At 40.4% G+C, this 16,567-nt stretch overlaps 2 protein-coding genes across 2 annotated transcripts in view; both read left to right on the top strand.

Moving 5' to 3' along the window:
• LOC124632879 (unconventional myosin-XV) overlaps positions 1-16,567 on the top strand; it is a 95,729-nt gene that overhangs the window by 32,258 nt on the left and 46,904 nt on the right. Inside the window, exons 2-12 of the mRNA XM_047167854.1 lie at positions 3,421-3,571; positions 7,586-7,836; positions 7,950-9,055; positions 9,130-9,293; positions 10,567-10,796; positions 11,339-11,557; positions 11,841-11,929; positions 13,087-13,225; positions 13,637-13,840; positions 14,326-14,467; positions 14,766-14,929. Of these exons, the coding sequence (XP_047023810.1) occupies positions 3,422-3,571; positions 7,586-7,836; positions 7,950-9,055; positions 9,130-9,293; positions 10,567-10,796; positions 11,339-11,557; positions 11,841-11,929; positions 13,087-13,225; positions 13,637-13,840; positions 14,326-14,467; positions 14,766-14,929 (2,858 nt within the window). The 5' untranslated portion in view covers position 3,421. The remainder of the gene's footprint in view (positions 1-3,420; positions 3,572-7,585; positions 7,837-7,949; positions 9,056-9,129; positions 9,294-10,566; positions 10,797-11,338; positions 11,558-11,840; positions 11,930-13,086; positions 13,226-13,636; positions 13,841-14,325; positions 14,468-14,765; positions 14,930-16,567) is intronic.
• On the top strand, positions 398-3,280 carry LOC124632878 (leucine-rich repeat extensin-like protein 3). Its single transcript, XM_047167853.1, has 2 exons — positions 398-2,088; positions 2,201-3,280. The coding sequence occupies exons 1-2, from the start codon at positions 2,038-2,040 to the stop codon at positions 3,047-3,049; spliced, it is 900 nt and encodes a 299-aa protein (XP_047023809.1). The 5' UTR covers positions 398-2,037; the 3' UTR covers positions 3,050-3,280.

Below are 16,567 nucleotides of genomic sequence, written 5' to 3'. Positions count from 1 at the left end.
TTGGCAGACGGAAGTGACTCTCTGACTATTGTTTCCCGGATCCAATGAACTTTTTTTGGGTCGTCATGGGTGCGTTTGATATTTATGCCGACGAATTCAACATTAGAAATGGTTATGTTAATGTGTTGAATCAGCTGTTGCGATGTCTGGTTTTGAGAAAAAGGTTTGGAACCCGTGAGACTTGTTCGAGAGAAAATATTCCATTAGAATATTTTAGTTTTTACTTAATGCTCAAGTTGTTGTCTTGAGTGCTTGATGTAATAGTGTCAGAGAAAGTTTAATGAAAATTGACAATCGATTGAAGAATATTTAAGCGGGATTGTTAGTGATGACGGCAATGGAAGCATATTATCATGCGTATGCATAACGTCGGGCGCATTGTGCACTCCTGCTGGTCTGATTTTAATGTTAGTACAAAATTTGAACTAGCAACTTGAGCTTCGATTGAGGCAACTGCGATTTCTGATATAAATCTTTTTCAATGTTGATGAAATGGAGGGAAAATAGATGCGTTTAAGGCTAATTGAATACTTCGCTTTGTCATGTAGTTGCATGTAACGAGTGAGAATGTTCCCTTTTCAACACATTTCTATTCTGCTGCCTCTTCACACATCACGCAAGGAAAAGCGAAGCGGCCAGATTTCTACAAAGCACATACATAGTACTACTAATGTACCTTAATGGCACCAGAATGTCAAGTGACGTAGGTACAGAAAGTGAAAATCATTTCCGACGCAAAGGTGTTCCACAAACCCGTTATGCCTGAGAACACTTCTAGCTAATTAGATTTTATAATTTTGATATTTTACTCCAGTTCTATAAATCTGATCTGCGTCCACTAATTAAAGAACAAATGGGATCATAAATCAATGCGTAGTTAATTAAATACCTGTACCTACTTTCGTCATGCTTTCAAGAAAATGCAGTATTAAATTGTCTTTGTACACTTCCATCTGTATTTATGTTCTCATGTTAAAAATTCTCTGAAGTGATTGAGTATTCTGTTGCTAGTTTTAATTTCTGAAACATATTTATCATCTGTTTTTCAGTTTCATGTTTACCTGACTGGAAAAATTCTCGAAGAAAAACTGGTAATGTTCACATATTTTAGTGTTAGTCATCACGGCACTTGAAACATTGACATTGAGATATACAGTAAGAAGTAAGAGGGAAAACCTGATGCAGTCACTGATCACGTGATAATGTTTACGACACAAACGTTTAACAAAACGACTTTTGTTTATAATGGAGCTAAAGATAATCAACAACTCCAAAAGCCGGTTACAAAAACTCATTTCAATGAACCATTAAAATCAGAGATCAACACACAATAAATCCTTATCGACTTTTATGAACGCTCCAAAGATGATCAACGAAAACATTGATCGCAAAAACTTCACTTTTATTTATGATCGATAATCAATAAATCTTTACAACGATCGATTCAATTACGCATTCTGAGATTTACAATGACGTGAACAAGAGTTCAGTTTTCACTTTAATCTGTTAGTCGTCTGCTTTTGGAGTTATAGGGCCTGTCATCTCGGCACTTGAACTTCATATTTTACAATCAGTTGAAATGGATTTGTGAAAGAGCTGATAAATGTTAGACCCTAAAGGTACTATGACTTGCCATCGTTATGGACATTTGAGACGGCTTCTTAGAGTAGCACAGCCGGTTCCTTAAGCCATCTCTCTACAAGTTTGGAGTTTTTTTCTTCCCTTACTTGTTTGCCTGCTGGTGTCCCTCAAGGTACTTCTTTCCGCACAGCTGGTCCCTCTCATAATTTTCTAAACAATGAACGATTTTCTTTATTGTAATTTCCTTATCAACATTTAAACGTGATTTATTTACGTTTTCACTGTTTACTACTAGATTACATATTAGTCGATAAGCAAAAACTGTTACTTTACTGTAATGTTTGTTAATCAAGATTGCATGTTTATATCGATGTTGCATACAATTCTGGAGTAACATGTGGGTATAAAATACGATATTTTTAAGGGTTCATACAAGTTCAAGTTCAACGGTCACCGATGGAGGTGCCTAAAAAAGTGTTTCTGCTACTTTTTGTAGCGATTATTCAGGTAAGGCTTTTTTACCATCTAATTAACTTACATTGTCAGCTGAAGGTGTAAGTTTTACATTGTTACTTTTCCGTGCTTTTTGTATTTATAAAAACTTGTTAATTATTTGCAGCATGTCGCCAATGCCCAGTACTACGTATCGCCGTACGCTTCAGCCCCAAGCCCGTACATATCGCAATCGCCGTCATGCTCGTGCTGCTCCCCTCCGCTGAACATCCCGGCCCCCCCAGCCTGCCCAGTCTACGTCACCCTGCCAACCCCACCACCCCTCACCGTCCAACCTCCCCCACTCCCACCTATGATGTTGGAACTCCCTTGTCCTCCACCAATAACTGTTACTCCTCCGCCTGCACCACCGATGATGGTTAACCCTCCACCTCTGCCGCCAATGACTATCACACCCCCAGCTATTCCTCCGATCTGTGTGACTCCTCCTCCCCCGCCTCCTATGTGCGTGACGCCTCCTTGTCCTCCTCCGATGTACGTCAACCCTCCGTTGCCGCCAGCGATTTACTTGGACCTGCCGCTGCCGCCTCCCATTGTGATTGAGCTGCCTCCACCACCTCCGATCGTAGTGCAACCGCCACCGTTGGGACAGATCATGATCCAGCCACCTGCTCTGCCGCCGATGCCCGTGCAGCCGCCGCCACTACCACCGATGATGGTGCAGCCGCCGTCGCCTCCTCCGATGGTGATTGAGCTGCCCCCACCGGCGCCGATCAGCGTGCAGCCGCCGTGCCCGCCACCGATGTGCGTGCAGCCGCCGCCGCCCTCGCCAATCAGCGTGCAACCACCTCCGCTACCTCCAGTCATGGTGCAGCCACCCCTGCCACCCTCCATGTGTATTCAGCCACCTCCTCTGGAGCCGTTCTGCGTGCAGCCCCCTCCCCCCGCTCCTATCTGCTTCCAGTCCACCCCGTCATGCGGCTGTGGATGCGCACCTTCTCCGATCTACTTGTGACAGTTCGAATAGATATTATTCGTTAACTTGTTATCACATTGTTTTGTTTTGTTATGAGCCGACTGTATTTAATTAAAGTTATGAACTGAACTATGTGCCTACCTCGAATAATAAACGATTACTTAATTTTAAAATCTATTTTAATTATATACTTCCCTTCACACTTTACAATAGCGCAACAAACATGTTAACTATAAGCTCTAGGTAAAATATTTTATAAGCATATTTTATATTATTGAAAAAATGAAACGTCAGTACTGTTATTAAATATCAATGTCGCGAACATCCAGACACGTTATTAATCCTACATCATAACTAGCATGTACTAGTTCCCTCAAGAGTCAAAGTTCTAACAAGGAATTGTTCTCCAGCATGGCGGGCTCCGGGGGCCTGTCAGAATGGGCGGAGGGAGCCGCCGTGTGGTTCCAGCCGCCGGGGGCCGCCGCCCCGCTGCCCGGGGAGCTGGTCGAGGTGCACCGCGCGGCCCGGGTGCTGCTCGTCTCCGCCCACCTTAATGGACAGGTGAGAATATTATCAGCTTATAGAGCCTGTCAAATAAATGACGCAAACAAGAATAACTCAAAATTAAGGAACAAAAAGGTACTCAGCATACAAAAGGCGTCAAATGGAGTACTTCAGTGACAATCATGGAGATCAGCTACTGTTACCATGAGTCTGCCCTACTAGACACTCCGAACCAGCCAGGATCATCTTGTTGGCTGTATTAGCCAGAGCTTGAAGTTGAAAGCAAATCAAAAACAAAAGACAATCGCTTATTCAAAATAGAATGCCAAGACTCAGGACTCCTCCACATTTGGATTTCTATTGCTATTACTGGAGACGAGAGTTAGACAGATAAACAGATACGATAGGTTATTGAAATCCCAGTACATTTTATACAGTGTAAGTAGCATCTTGACAATCCTACATGAAACAATGCAACGCACGCGGTTACATCACGGCGCGGCACGACTCGGTAAGTCACGTACGGCGTCGTGTCAAAACGTGATGGCATCATACTCGACTCTAATAGTTTCTATTTATTTATCGTTCGTATTGATTGGATCTAGTTTATTGCCTGTATATTGATTAGAAGTACATTTTCGTATTGATTTTTAGACTTTAGTTTCTTTATATACTTATAGTTTAGAACGCAGGTTGTCTAATAAAATTTACTTACTTCATCCTGTTTTGTGCCATTACAAAATTAGGTGTCACTCGTATATATTTAGATTTTATGATCTCACAGAAAACATTAAACATTGTAATAAATCATATCCCGCATTCCGTGATTGAAACAACGTAAAATACAGCAATACCTGGGAAAAATAATCTAGCACTGATGTGTAGGTATAGCAATAAAGATCACATTCCGACGGTCTGGTCTAGCCCCATAATTTGCCGCGCAAGGTCGAGACGACTGACGTTTTATTTTTCTACTCAATCCATGTAATATACCGGTCGTGCATTCAGTTCAGAATAGCCAGCCAGTATCAATGCGACCATACGACCTCCTTGCCCCTTATTTCCGATATTTCTTCTATCGAAAATCTTGTCTATGATCATCTCCCTAGCCATTTTCACAACTATGTTGAGGTCGGCTTCCAGTCTAACTGGATGCAGCTGAGTATCATTACAAGGAGCGACTGCCTATCTGACCTGCTCAATCCATTTACCAGGTTACACCAAAAATCTTGCCTTATTCGCCATTATTCGCAAGTACAAATAGCAAACAAAGACTGGCAGGGTACATTGTTCCACCGTGATTGGCGAGAAAAGGCATTCGGCTGATCGCAAGGCCGCCACTGGAATGTTGATAGAGAGTTGACTCAAGCCTCAACGACTCCACTGCTTCTTGATAATTTATGCCCGCCTGGTCCATTGATTAGGTTTTATTATTGTCATAAAAATAGCTGCAATGGGTTGTTCAATGTGTGAAAGTCTTTTAGGACGAAGGAGATTAACTACATTTTACTAAAAAGGTTGGTCCTCATAACCTGTTTACATTTTAACGGTAATGTAGCGACTCGTGTGTCACCTGCCGTATTCGCGAAACAATTCGAAGCTTTTATTGTAGGCTGTCGCGGTCTATTGGCACCATTTCAAAACACGATATTGAATGTACGTACTTGTTCTTAATTTTAATGGCCATGTCTAATGTCACATTGTGCATGTCCACCAGACCTCTGCTGCGATTATAAACGGCTTATTTTGTAAAACAAAACAATTACAGCTTCCCGGGGTAACCTCAGGAACTGAAAGTACTAATTAAGTGTTAACAATTAGGTAATCTAAAGCGCATTAAAGTCTAGCTGACAAGATCTAGTCTGCTGGCAGATTTTCTAAAATAGTTGCACGCAAATATTGTGACGATTAATTATACTATTAATTGAGATGGATGGCTAAATTGCTTATTTAACAGCACCGGTCTTTTAAGTAAGATGGCGAACAAGCATTTACGATTCGACTTTTTCATGTTATGACTTTTCTTTCTAAACATATTATACTTACTTACATAGGCATGGTAATTTGTGCAGTGATAAATTATTTTATGTAGGTAAATAAATGTGCGTGTCTATCTACTCAGGCTGTGAATATAATGCCAATTGCAGCAGTAGGCCACATTTTACGGCGATATCAATACTATAGTTAAGACATCTAACCAGTGTAGACATGCATAAAAATATATATTAGATTTATAATGTTAGATGTCAAGTTACAAAACGTATCCAATAGGTTCTTAGTAATGGAGAGTCAGAATCGTCGCTGCCAATCGATAATATAGAAAGCAGTCATCTCAAGTAATCGCAATCTCGTATTAGTTAATCTCGACTGGTCTAGGCCGTTATCCTAAGAGGCTACACCATAACAGTTCTCCGAGTTACATGGTATGTGGTACAATCAGTTAGCCGCCACTGGCCAACCACTGCGGAACGCACTTTTGCGGGATACATTTAATTCTATAAAACGATCTGCGGTTTTCTCTGTGAAATACTAGAAACCAGTGCTCAGAAATGCGGCGGAAACAGTGATATACCTGTGCATTTAATAGAACCGGCTACTTCAATGAATAATTAGGCTAGAATGATACAAACGTGAGATGAAATGAAAACATTTAAAAACGTGATAAATATGAAGATAAATTACATTCTAGTTAGCTTAAGGCCACGAACAAGATCACATTTAGATAGCAGCACGTGCCCAATAATTTGATACGAAATCTAGATAAGTGAGGAACGTAGTTCATCAAATTGTCGTGTTGGCCGATGCGTGTCCGATTCGCGCCGACACCACACAGCTCCCCGGAATCTCTGCAGTCTTGCATGTCGTCCGACTCGGGCGACGCTGCATGTCGATTTCATTTAGCGTCGCGACGACAGAACAGCTGCCAGCCGAACACTGTTAAGTCAATTATGAAGAAAATGAGCAATTTATCGAACACTTCCAGCACGAAATCACTTAATTCCAACAAAAGTATACGGAGATGGCTACCTGCGGTTGTTTCTTCTTTGAAGGATCTGTGCCTGGATGTTCTTGTAAACAATGTAAATACAAATGTATTTCTATGTCCCCTTACTTCTCAACACACTATAAATATGTATTGTATTCATATGAATGAACTACCATAACGAACCATTTATTCGGACTTAGTTACGGTCATTTAACCTCAATAGAATTAAATAAAATTGCATTTTACGATACAGTTGTCAGTTACCTACACTGTATTAAAATATTAATTAGTCGGGCACCTGTCATTAAATAAGGTCCGAATTCGTTTTCATTTCAAAAAGCTATTCAATTCTTAATTCCTAGCACCAATAATTAAGTGTATTTCTTTAGATGTACCTACCATTTGATCAGTATGCCGCGAGCATCACAATGTGCTTAATGACCAGCTGTCAGCAAGACATGGAGATGGCTATTTTAATTTGCTAATATGTGTCTTCGATATATAATTGAGTGTCAGTTAACGGAACCGTGTTAATCAACTGAATCGATCACTAATGATGTGTACTCGAGCGCAACGCTGTGTAATATAAATGTTACTGTATGCAAATGGCGAGCTATCCTTCACTCAGCCAGCGCAGCGGCACACTTCGCGACGACGTAATCAAATCAATTGCGACTCCATTACGCGGCTATCAAAGTGAAGAAATGAAAATATGCGAAGGCAGCGAGCGTTGAATTGTAACGAATTTAAGTGATCTCGATAGCGAAAAGATCTTAGTAGAGCAGGTCGCGAAAGATGGCCTGATAGTATTGTGAGCAGTCATTACGTTATGTCACAGTTACGCCTGTTGGGCTTCATAATTTCCGTGATGATGACGTTTTGATGTTCCTTTTAAATATGAGGTATTCAGTTTCGAATTTTGTTAATTACGAGAATTATGCAAGTGACTAGATTTTAGATTGTTGTTGATGTTAGATTAGGAACGTAAGCTGAAATTTTGCTGAATTATTTAGAATCTAATAGGCATATCTAGATACCAGAATTTTGATTTTGATCTTTTCTAATATTATACCGTCATTCCACAGCCTCAAACCTTTGCCCTACAAATGGGCAATGGTGAAGACGAAGGGGACCCCGTGTGGCCGCGGGAGGAGCTCGGCCCCACCGGCGTGGACGACATGACGAGGCTCCACGACCTTCACGAAGCCGCTCTACTCTGGAACCTGAAGCTAAGATACGAACAGGGCCTGATATACACGTATGCGGGCTCCATACTCGTGGCCGTCAATCCGTATAGACCTGTCGACGCGTTGTATGGCTTGCAGACTGCAAGGAGGTAAGTGTTTTTACGGCACCAATGATTTAAATACACGAATGTCATACTTTTGATCAATGAATAAGATTCGTGAAGATAAATCGTGTCTAATCGTAGCTACATATCACTTGCAGGTACCACGCAGCAGAGGCGCTAGGCGATCTCCCACCACATTTGTTTGCCATAGCGGCGGCTGCGCGCGCGGCGCTTCCCCAGCCTCAAGCCATACTCATCTCGGGCGAGTCCGGCGCGGGCAAGACTGAGTCCACCAAGTTGGCGGTCCAGTTCCTCGCCGCAGTCGCCCCCGCGCCGCCTGGTAGGGCTCCCGTCTCCGAACAAATCTTAGAAGCGGCCCCCTTATTGGAGGCCTTCGGAAATGCAAGAACACCAAAAAACCACAATTCTAGTCGATTTGGAAAACTCTTAGAATTGTACTTTAAGGATGGCTCTCTCGCGGGAGCGAGAGTGGCCCACTACTTATTGGAGAAATCCCGTATAGTCACACAGTCTCCTGGGGAGAGAAATTATCATGTATTCTATGAACTTCTAGCCGGCTTAGATGAAGAACAAAGGCGATCCAGAGGTCTCCTCACAGCTGAACATTATTTCTATTTGAATCAAGGAGGAGACTCCGGCGGCGCAGGCGCTGGCGCCGACTGGTCCGCGCTGTGCGGTGCTATGCAAGTCCTCGGCATCGGTGACGCCGAACGAGAAGACATAATAAGAGTTTTAGCAGCTGTCTTGCACTTAGGAAACGTATATTTCCACAGAAGACAATTGCGACACGGACAGGAGGGTGTGCAATTAGGTGGCGGGGCTGAAGTGCGTTGGGCTGCACATTTATTGAAGGTCCCAGCCGAGGCGATGGCCAGGGCGCTCACCACACGGGTCACTGCGGCGAGGGCGGAGCGCATGAGGTCACCACTGCCCATAGACCAAGCCTTGGATGCGAGAGACGCGTTCGCTAAGGCTCTGTACTCGTCGCTGTTCAGCTGGCTAGTTCTACGAATCAACTCGATAGTGCACCGCGCTGGCTTACACGATGCTCACAGAATTTCTCTCCTGGACATCTTTGGTTTTGAAGACTTGGAAGAGAACTCTTTTGAGCAACTATGCATTAACTACGCTAACGAAACGCTGCAACATTATTTCAATAAGCACATATTTAAGTTAGAGCAACAGGAATATCAGAAAGAACGTTTGGAATGGTCGAACTTGACTTGGAACGATAACTCTCCAGGTATGAAGATGACATTACCTAGTACCTTAATATACCTTATTACCCCATGTATTAAAATGGGTGATCTCTTTCAGTAATACAACTGCTGAGCAAGAAGCCAGTAGGGATCCTGCACCTACTGGACGACGAGAGCAACTTCCCGCGCGCATCAGACGCCTCCTTCCTAGAGAAGTGCCATTACAACCACGCGTTGAACGAGCTTTACTCAAGACCTAGGTTAGGAGCGAGTGAATTTGGGGTGAGTTAGCTTTATTTATTAATCACAATTGACCTACTGACTGACAGCCATGATTAAAAGACCCGATAAGTATATCCCTGATTTTGTGATGACAGAGTTTTCTTGTCATTCGATGATAACGATGATATCTTGTAATTTTTTAAGGGTTTGCACACCCTATGGTCCATGAGCGGTATTTTTCCACCGAGAGAAGTGGATGCCTCTTTCCCTTGCCCTAATTGATCAACCTTATATATTCTGTAGGGTAGAACACCACACGATAGATACGTAGAACAAACTTTTAGTTCAGAAGTATAAAGTTACAATATTTGAATGAATCATTTATATAGAATAACTAAAAGTTTGCGTATCGTGATAGTTCAAGGTGAGGTGACTAACGTTTCATCACAGCAGGCTCCCACATGCGAGCTGACAGCTGTAGGTCAATTATCGACTTGTGTGTCTTCGATAAATTATTTACAATCATAATTTAGATGCCGAGGGAATTGATGGTGTTTGTATCCTTGAGATGTAATCTCTAGAATTAATGGATCGATTGTGAGGAAAACTTATATTAATAGTTACAGTCTCGAAGAAAATGTTACCTATAAAATAAAACCTTTTTTAACAATATTATTTAATAGCGAAAATTAATTTAACTTTGTCCGAATGTTTTTTTTTTCGTTTCTAGTTGAACATGTCCAAAAGCTATTTAATAAATAAAAGTTCCCTGGGGAATATTGAAATTGTGAGAAAACATCATCGGACCCACTTATTACGGAATCGTAGCTACTTCCATTAAATTAAAGGAATACTTCACTATATGATTACTCTATCCAATGATTCAGTAACGAGTTATTAAAAGAAAAAACACAGATAAACGTAGGGGAACGAACGAAAATGCAATATTAAATGGATGATTGCCTGCTATTTAAAATACTACACTGACTCTGTTTGTCTGTCCGGCTTTGATGCCAAAACGATAAAATATGAGTAGGTACACATATACCCTGAGAAAGGACATAAGCTTCTTTTTATTTCTCTGCGGGTAGTATCTAGTTCCCTCGGAACACAGGTGGAACGGTAGGTATCCATATTCATTAAAATCATCAAGGTCCTACAACTCGTAATTTCTATCTTTAAAAAATATCTGACATGAATGTATCCTATCCTATCCCTCCCATTTCTAACTATAGTAGCTGCCTAAGGATATGTATCTACCAAATGTACTTAAACGTAGTTCCCAAAATACAATTTACTTCCTAAATACATTAACAAAAACTATAAATTGCAGATCAAACACTACGCAGGCCAAGTATGGTACAACGTGGAGGGTTTCCTCGACAAGAACCGTGATGCCCTCAGAGCCGACGTGCTAGAGTTGCTATGTAGCAGTGAAGTGCCCCTGGTAGCTGAGATGTCCACGCAGCTGAGGGCACAGCATGATGCGAACAAGACCCTGCCTAGAGGCGCCAATGGCAGATTCGTTACGATGAAGCCAAGAACCCCTACGGTGGCTGCTAGGTATGGCAATGGTTGATTTTACGGAAAGTTCTGTAAAACTTACGTCGGCAGTGCAAAATTTTAGTGGGCCATAGTTTGATCGGGCACATTATTATCAGTATGAAAGTTACATCGAGTCGGTAGGTATTCGGTCAGTATCAGACCGACTAAAATATTTGCTTGGATCCACGATTATTTTCCAAATAAACTACACACAAAGCCAATCATGTGGCTAACCATCCGCCGACAGTTTAGTCTGCAATACGCATTTTAATTGAAGGTATTTATGGTTTTACGCTTTGCGCCGTCCCCGAATAAAATTCTGAACAGGGCAGGTAGAAGAAGAAGTATTATTTCATTTTTCTTTTTCACTAAGCACTTTTTTCCTAGAGCGCTCCAAAGACCCAATGGACGAGTCTAGACTCTAGACTCTAGTGCAATCATCTGGTTAGATTGTATTTGAAAGTCAATATTCTTCTTGTTTTGGTTGACTCCTATAAGATGATGCTTTAAAATAAATACCTCTACATATCTCTATATGAATCTGCTTTTCTATGTACCAGGTTCTCAGACAGTCTCCACCAGCTCCTAGAATCTATGTCTCGATGCAACCCGTGGTTCGTGCGCTGTATCAAGCCAAACACCGACAAATCTCCTATGAAATTCGACATGCCTTGCGTGCTAGCCCAGCTGAGGTACACTGGCATGTTGGACACCATCAAGATCAGACAGACTGGATACCCTATCAGGATACCTTTCCAGAACTTTGTGGATAGATACAGGTAATTACTTAAATAGTTTGATTTATAGAAGTAAAGAAACAATGATTATTTATACTTAATAAAAGAGCAGTTACAATTTTCCTTTTGTCCATTGATAGTTAATCAATTTTGTAATTTGTATTTATTAAAGTTGTCTCCATATTTGACCTCCAATTTGTTTATTTTTGACGTTACCTTAATGCAGTTAATTTTCGACCTTATAAAAGTCATGAATTCCATGAAATTGCCCGATAATTCCCTTTTTTCTTAAGAGTGAAATTAACTTTAAAAAAATTATTCGCAGGTACCTGTTGAAGTCCACTCCATCTCGTTCCACGCCGTACCGGGAGATTTGCAACTCCATACTCGCTGAGATGCCGCCCACCGGAGCAGGTAATTTATGATATTTCTGATACAGCCTTTTTATCGTCACAGGCCACAGGGCACAGGCCTCCTCTCACACGGAGAAGGATTGAGCATTGATCACCACGCTTGCTCAATGCGGGTTGGTGATTTCAGACTTTATAGTCCAGGTTTCCTCAAGATGTTTTCCTTCACCTTTTTATCAGCCATTAGTGTCTAAGATATACTTAGAAAGTACATACAAACTTAGAAAAGTTGCATTGGTACTTGCATGACCTGGAATCGAACCCACACCCTCATACTCGAGTGGTTGGTTCTTTACCCACTAGGCCACCACGACTTAGAGCAGGTAAATACATGATATTTATTTCTGCTATTAAACACTTCGGTCACCAAAAATATTGAAACGTGCCTTCCGAAACATGGAGAAAAGTGTGGCTGTTACTTAAGACTGAAAGCCCACAAAGTGTGACCATGGCGAGACCCCTTACAAGACCAAACTAAACTAATAACCTACCGTTATAGTAAACATAGATAAGACTATAAAATCTAATTATGAGTTGGATGCCTCCAACGTAGTTGTAACATAGTGTCATAACATAATTAATTAATCATCGATATATAAAATACTGGAAAGAAAAATGACTGTACCACTGAACATTTTTCTCAAAACTCCGGTTTTCTTAATAGCGTAAGTAATTAGTTTATCACATTGATCGCAGCGGTACTTTATCTACTGACCATCTTTTATCTTTCTCCGGTTGCGTCTGATACGTTGCTTGATCTATGGTTCATTTTGTTCTGTGAAGTTATCGTGTAAGCGTCAAAATGGGCAAGATTTGGAAAAGGGTGAAGAAAAAAGGTTTTACGTTGGAAGCTATGGTTTTGTGTGAGTTATTGTATGTTAATCAATATTATTCTAGATTATGATATAAACTGTTTCCTATTTACCTACCTACCTAATCCTCGTAGGTACTGATTTATGATATTCCGTGTAAATGTCGTTCAATAAGCAAAATTTTTTTCGAGACCGTTCTTTATGCAACGGACGTTTTCGTTCGAATTTCGCTGGGGGAAAAAAGTCACAATAAACATACTACCTAGGACCTCGTGAATTTACTTTAAGAATGTATATGAAGAATGGTTTGATGAAAATATTAATAAATAGATACATTGTATTTTTACAGTCGGTGCTGATTACCAGTTGGGTGCTGCTCGAGTGTTCATAAGGGAAGCTTTACACCGCGCGCTGGAGAGAGCGCGAGCCGACAAACTTCGTGCAGCCGCTACGAAGCTTCAGGCACACTTTAGAGGATATTTAGCGAGGTATGTTTCAAATATGTTATGGTAAATTAGCACTGTTTTATACTGCTAAAAGTACTGAAATAAACGTGCTTAATTGGGAGTAATTCGAAGACTTTTTTTTACATATGTAGGTTTTCATAATATGTGTTATCATAGTAGATAATTGAGAAAATTCAGTTTACATAGTTAAATACTTCCCCCTTTCAAAATTCTTTTACTTGCCTTTATTTTTAACCCAAAAAAATACATCGCGTTGTGGTATCGTAATGACAGCAGCGGACTCCCAACGCGACGTATTCTTTTAGAAGACTTTTCCTTATGTTGTTTAAGATAATTCTTCTTTTGTTATTTTGTAGTTACTTTTTCAGCGAAACTAAGTTTTTTGTTGGATATTGTGTTTTAATTCTCATTTTCTACTATACTCGTATCCAGGAAACGCTACCAACAAGTGCAGGACGCCACAATCCGCCTCCAATCATGGTGGCGCGGCGCCACCACGCGTCGTCGCTTCGTGCGCGTGCGCGGCGGCGTAGTGAAGGCGCAGGCGCTGGTGCGGGGCCGGCGCGCACGCAAGCGGTATGCGGCCTTGAGGGAGCAGCATAGGAGACGCGCTGAGGCTCAGCAGTTGGCAGCTAAGTAAGATTTTTATGCACTAAGTATGTAGTTTAGTGTATCTCCACCAGACCACGGGACTAAAGAGTCTCGATTTTTTCTAAGGCGAAAGAGGGTAGCCAAAAAACTGTAGCTAATTTGAGTCAAGTTTAATAAAATAGGTGCATAGTGACGCATAACATAACCAACATTTAGCTCTGTATACCTATATTAACAAGCCTTGCACCATTTGACCATAACGATATAACCAAACCATTTTCAGTTGTCAAATCGCCAACTTGACCAATGGGCGGTAAGTATACGGCTAGTTGGTTTGGTTATTGTTGTTCACTAAATAAGGTCACTGCTGTGAAATTTTATCACAAAAACTAGGAGTACCTAATTATGAAGATTTTCATAATTATATAAAAAAATAATTTTTCGTTATGTTGCACAGTTTTAGACACTATCATATAAAAAAAATGTAAACTAAGTGAACTAAGTATATAACGATTATTTCCGTTCTCTAGGCGTCGAGCAGCCGAACAGAAAGCAGCTCAAAAGGCGAAAGCCGAGAGCTTGCAAGTGCTGGAGGTGCCGGCCGAGCTCGCCTTCATACTGTCCAAGCTTGACGAGTGGCAGCCTCCACACACCGAGAGGAACCTCGCTAAGGTATGACCAAGTTAATATTCCAAAACTTTTAGGCAAAATTCTACAAAATCCTTCTAAAAGTATACGTCGTACAATTTATTGGATAACTCTTGATTTTAAACTGAGCTTAAAATAAGCACAAAACAACCAACTTCATAAATATTATGGGATCTGTTGCAGTATAATAATTCTTATTTGTTTTTTTTACCACAAAATTTTATAAAACCTACACGTGCAAGTGCAAACTCTTAAAGGTTATTAGAATAACCTCCTTAAATACTGTTCGATAAAGTCTATATTCAAAAAATGCCATCCACAGGTATCAGGGGACGTCTACTCAGAAGAGGAGAGGGTACAACTTCCCCGAGATCTGCAGCAGTTCGCCTTCTCTAAGTTCAGCTCGGTATACTTCGCTGATGGCGGACACTTGAGCCCGAAGAAACATCCCATCACCAGGCCGTTCCTGGCTAAAGCTGCTGTCAGGTTTGTTTTATCTTCTATCCTAATATTATGTACTAGCCGTTTTCCCGCAGTTTCCCTCATCCCTTGAGAACTACTGCCTGTACCGCGATAAAATATAGCCTATGGCACTAGGGAACATTATAGCTATCGGTGAAAGCATTTTGAAAATCCGACCAGCGCAGCGTTCCAAAGAGTATCCCCTACATACAAACTTACAAATTTATCTCTTTATAATATTAGTATAGATTTGAATGATAATTTATTCATTACTAGTTTCGGCCCGAGAGAGCTACGTCCCGCACGTAGATAAAAGAGAATAGAATAGAATAGGTCTTTATTTGCTTAGAATGTAGGTACAAACAAAATGAGATGGTAAATATTACAATAGCATCCGTGTACATTCTGCCTCGTTGGCATGCAAATGCAATAATTATTATACAAAATTGTTTAAGGCAAATAGATTATTTAATTGTATCATCTAGGAAAACTTGAACAGAATAATAACATTTATGTACAAGAAACTTTGTGAAACATGTTTTAAATTTCATCAATGGCAGGTTTTTCATTTGATGAGGAATTTAAGAGAAAAGATGTAATGTATATCTTCAAAATCTACCCAGTAGTTTTGGTGAAAGAGAAACAGGAGATGGCCAAAAAAACACCCAGAGTCGACAGAAACTTCATATGTACGATTGGATTCAGTATAATGTAAGGATTAAAAAAGTATTTCATATCATCTAAAAACCATGGGGTTCTCTTTTCATAACGTTTTTTCGATCATGATTTTAGTTCACAGAAAAGTTTACTTTTACTGTTTCATGTTCATTAGAAGTTGAATGCAGACTCATGATTGGACCGTTTTGCATCGCTAAGTCATTTGTTACATTTGACAATGTCACATGGCGCGATTTTCAAAGACAATTTTTAAAAAGACGTTTCATAGCCAGTTGTGAAGGTTGCATATAACTGCGAAACCTCTCCAAGTATGTAAGGTCAGTGCTTTCGTGTTTGGAGTGGTTAAATATAAGACCTTTTAATCACCAGGCAATCTCAGTAACTATGGGGATATTAGGTACTGTTGGCTAGTATAATCTTAGTGTACATAGATTTTTTTTTATGTTCCTTGATGTAAATGATCTTTAAAATCAATATAAATTCAACGACCTATTTTTGTGAAAATATGATATAGCTCCTATACCCCATGGATTTCAGGCTGGAGTTTTTGGCACCATCAAAGGTCTATCATAATGAACCTATTGGTAAACATTTCATTGCTGTCGATTCTGGGTTTTTTTACCATGAAAAGGAGATGGCCAAAAAAAAACCCAGAGTCGACAGAAACTTCATATGTATGGTTGGATTCAGTATAATGTGTAGATTACAAAAAGTATTTCATATCATCTAAAAACCATGGGGTTCTCTTTTTACAAGGTTTTTTCGATGAAGATTTTAGTACTAAAAAAGCTTAACTTTTCTGTTTGCTGTTCATTAGAAATTGTGCATAGGGTAAAAACTTTACACTTAGGTGTATGTCTGTTAGCACTATACACGAGTGAAGGTTTAGAGCTGACCAGATGATGGAGAATAGAGAAGATCAAGGGAACTCGGCAATGGTAAATATTAACTACCTCATGTTTGGGCTTATATTATTCGCATTGA

This window comes from Helicoverpa zea, chromosome 9 (genome assembly GCF_022581195.2).
Source record: "Helicoverpa zea isolate HzStark_Cry1AcR chromosome 9, ilHelZeax1.1, whole genome shotgun sequence".
Taxonomy (NCBI): Eukaryota; Metazoa; Arthropoda; class Insecta; order Lepidoptera; family Noctuidae; genus Helicoverpa; species Helicoverpa zea.
The sequence above is the reverse complement of the archived record's forward strand: the minus strand, read 5'-3'. Positions and strand labels throughout refer to the sequence as shown.

What these genes read in the sequence shown, in the direction of transcription:
- LOC124632878 (XM_047167853.1), top strand. Translation starts at nt 2,038, where the DNA reads ATGGAGGTGCCTAAAAAAGTGTTTCTGCTACTTTTTGTAGCGATTATT. An exon ending in TTTTTGTAGCGATTATTCAG is followed by an intron (nt 2,089 to 2,200) that starts GTAAGGCTTTTT and finishes AATTATTTGCAG; the next exon opens with CATGTCGCCAATGCCCAGTA.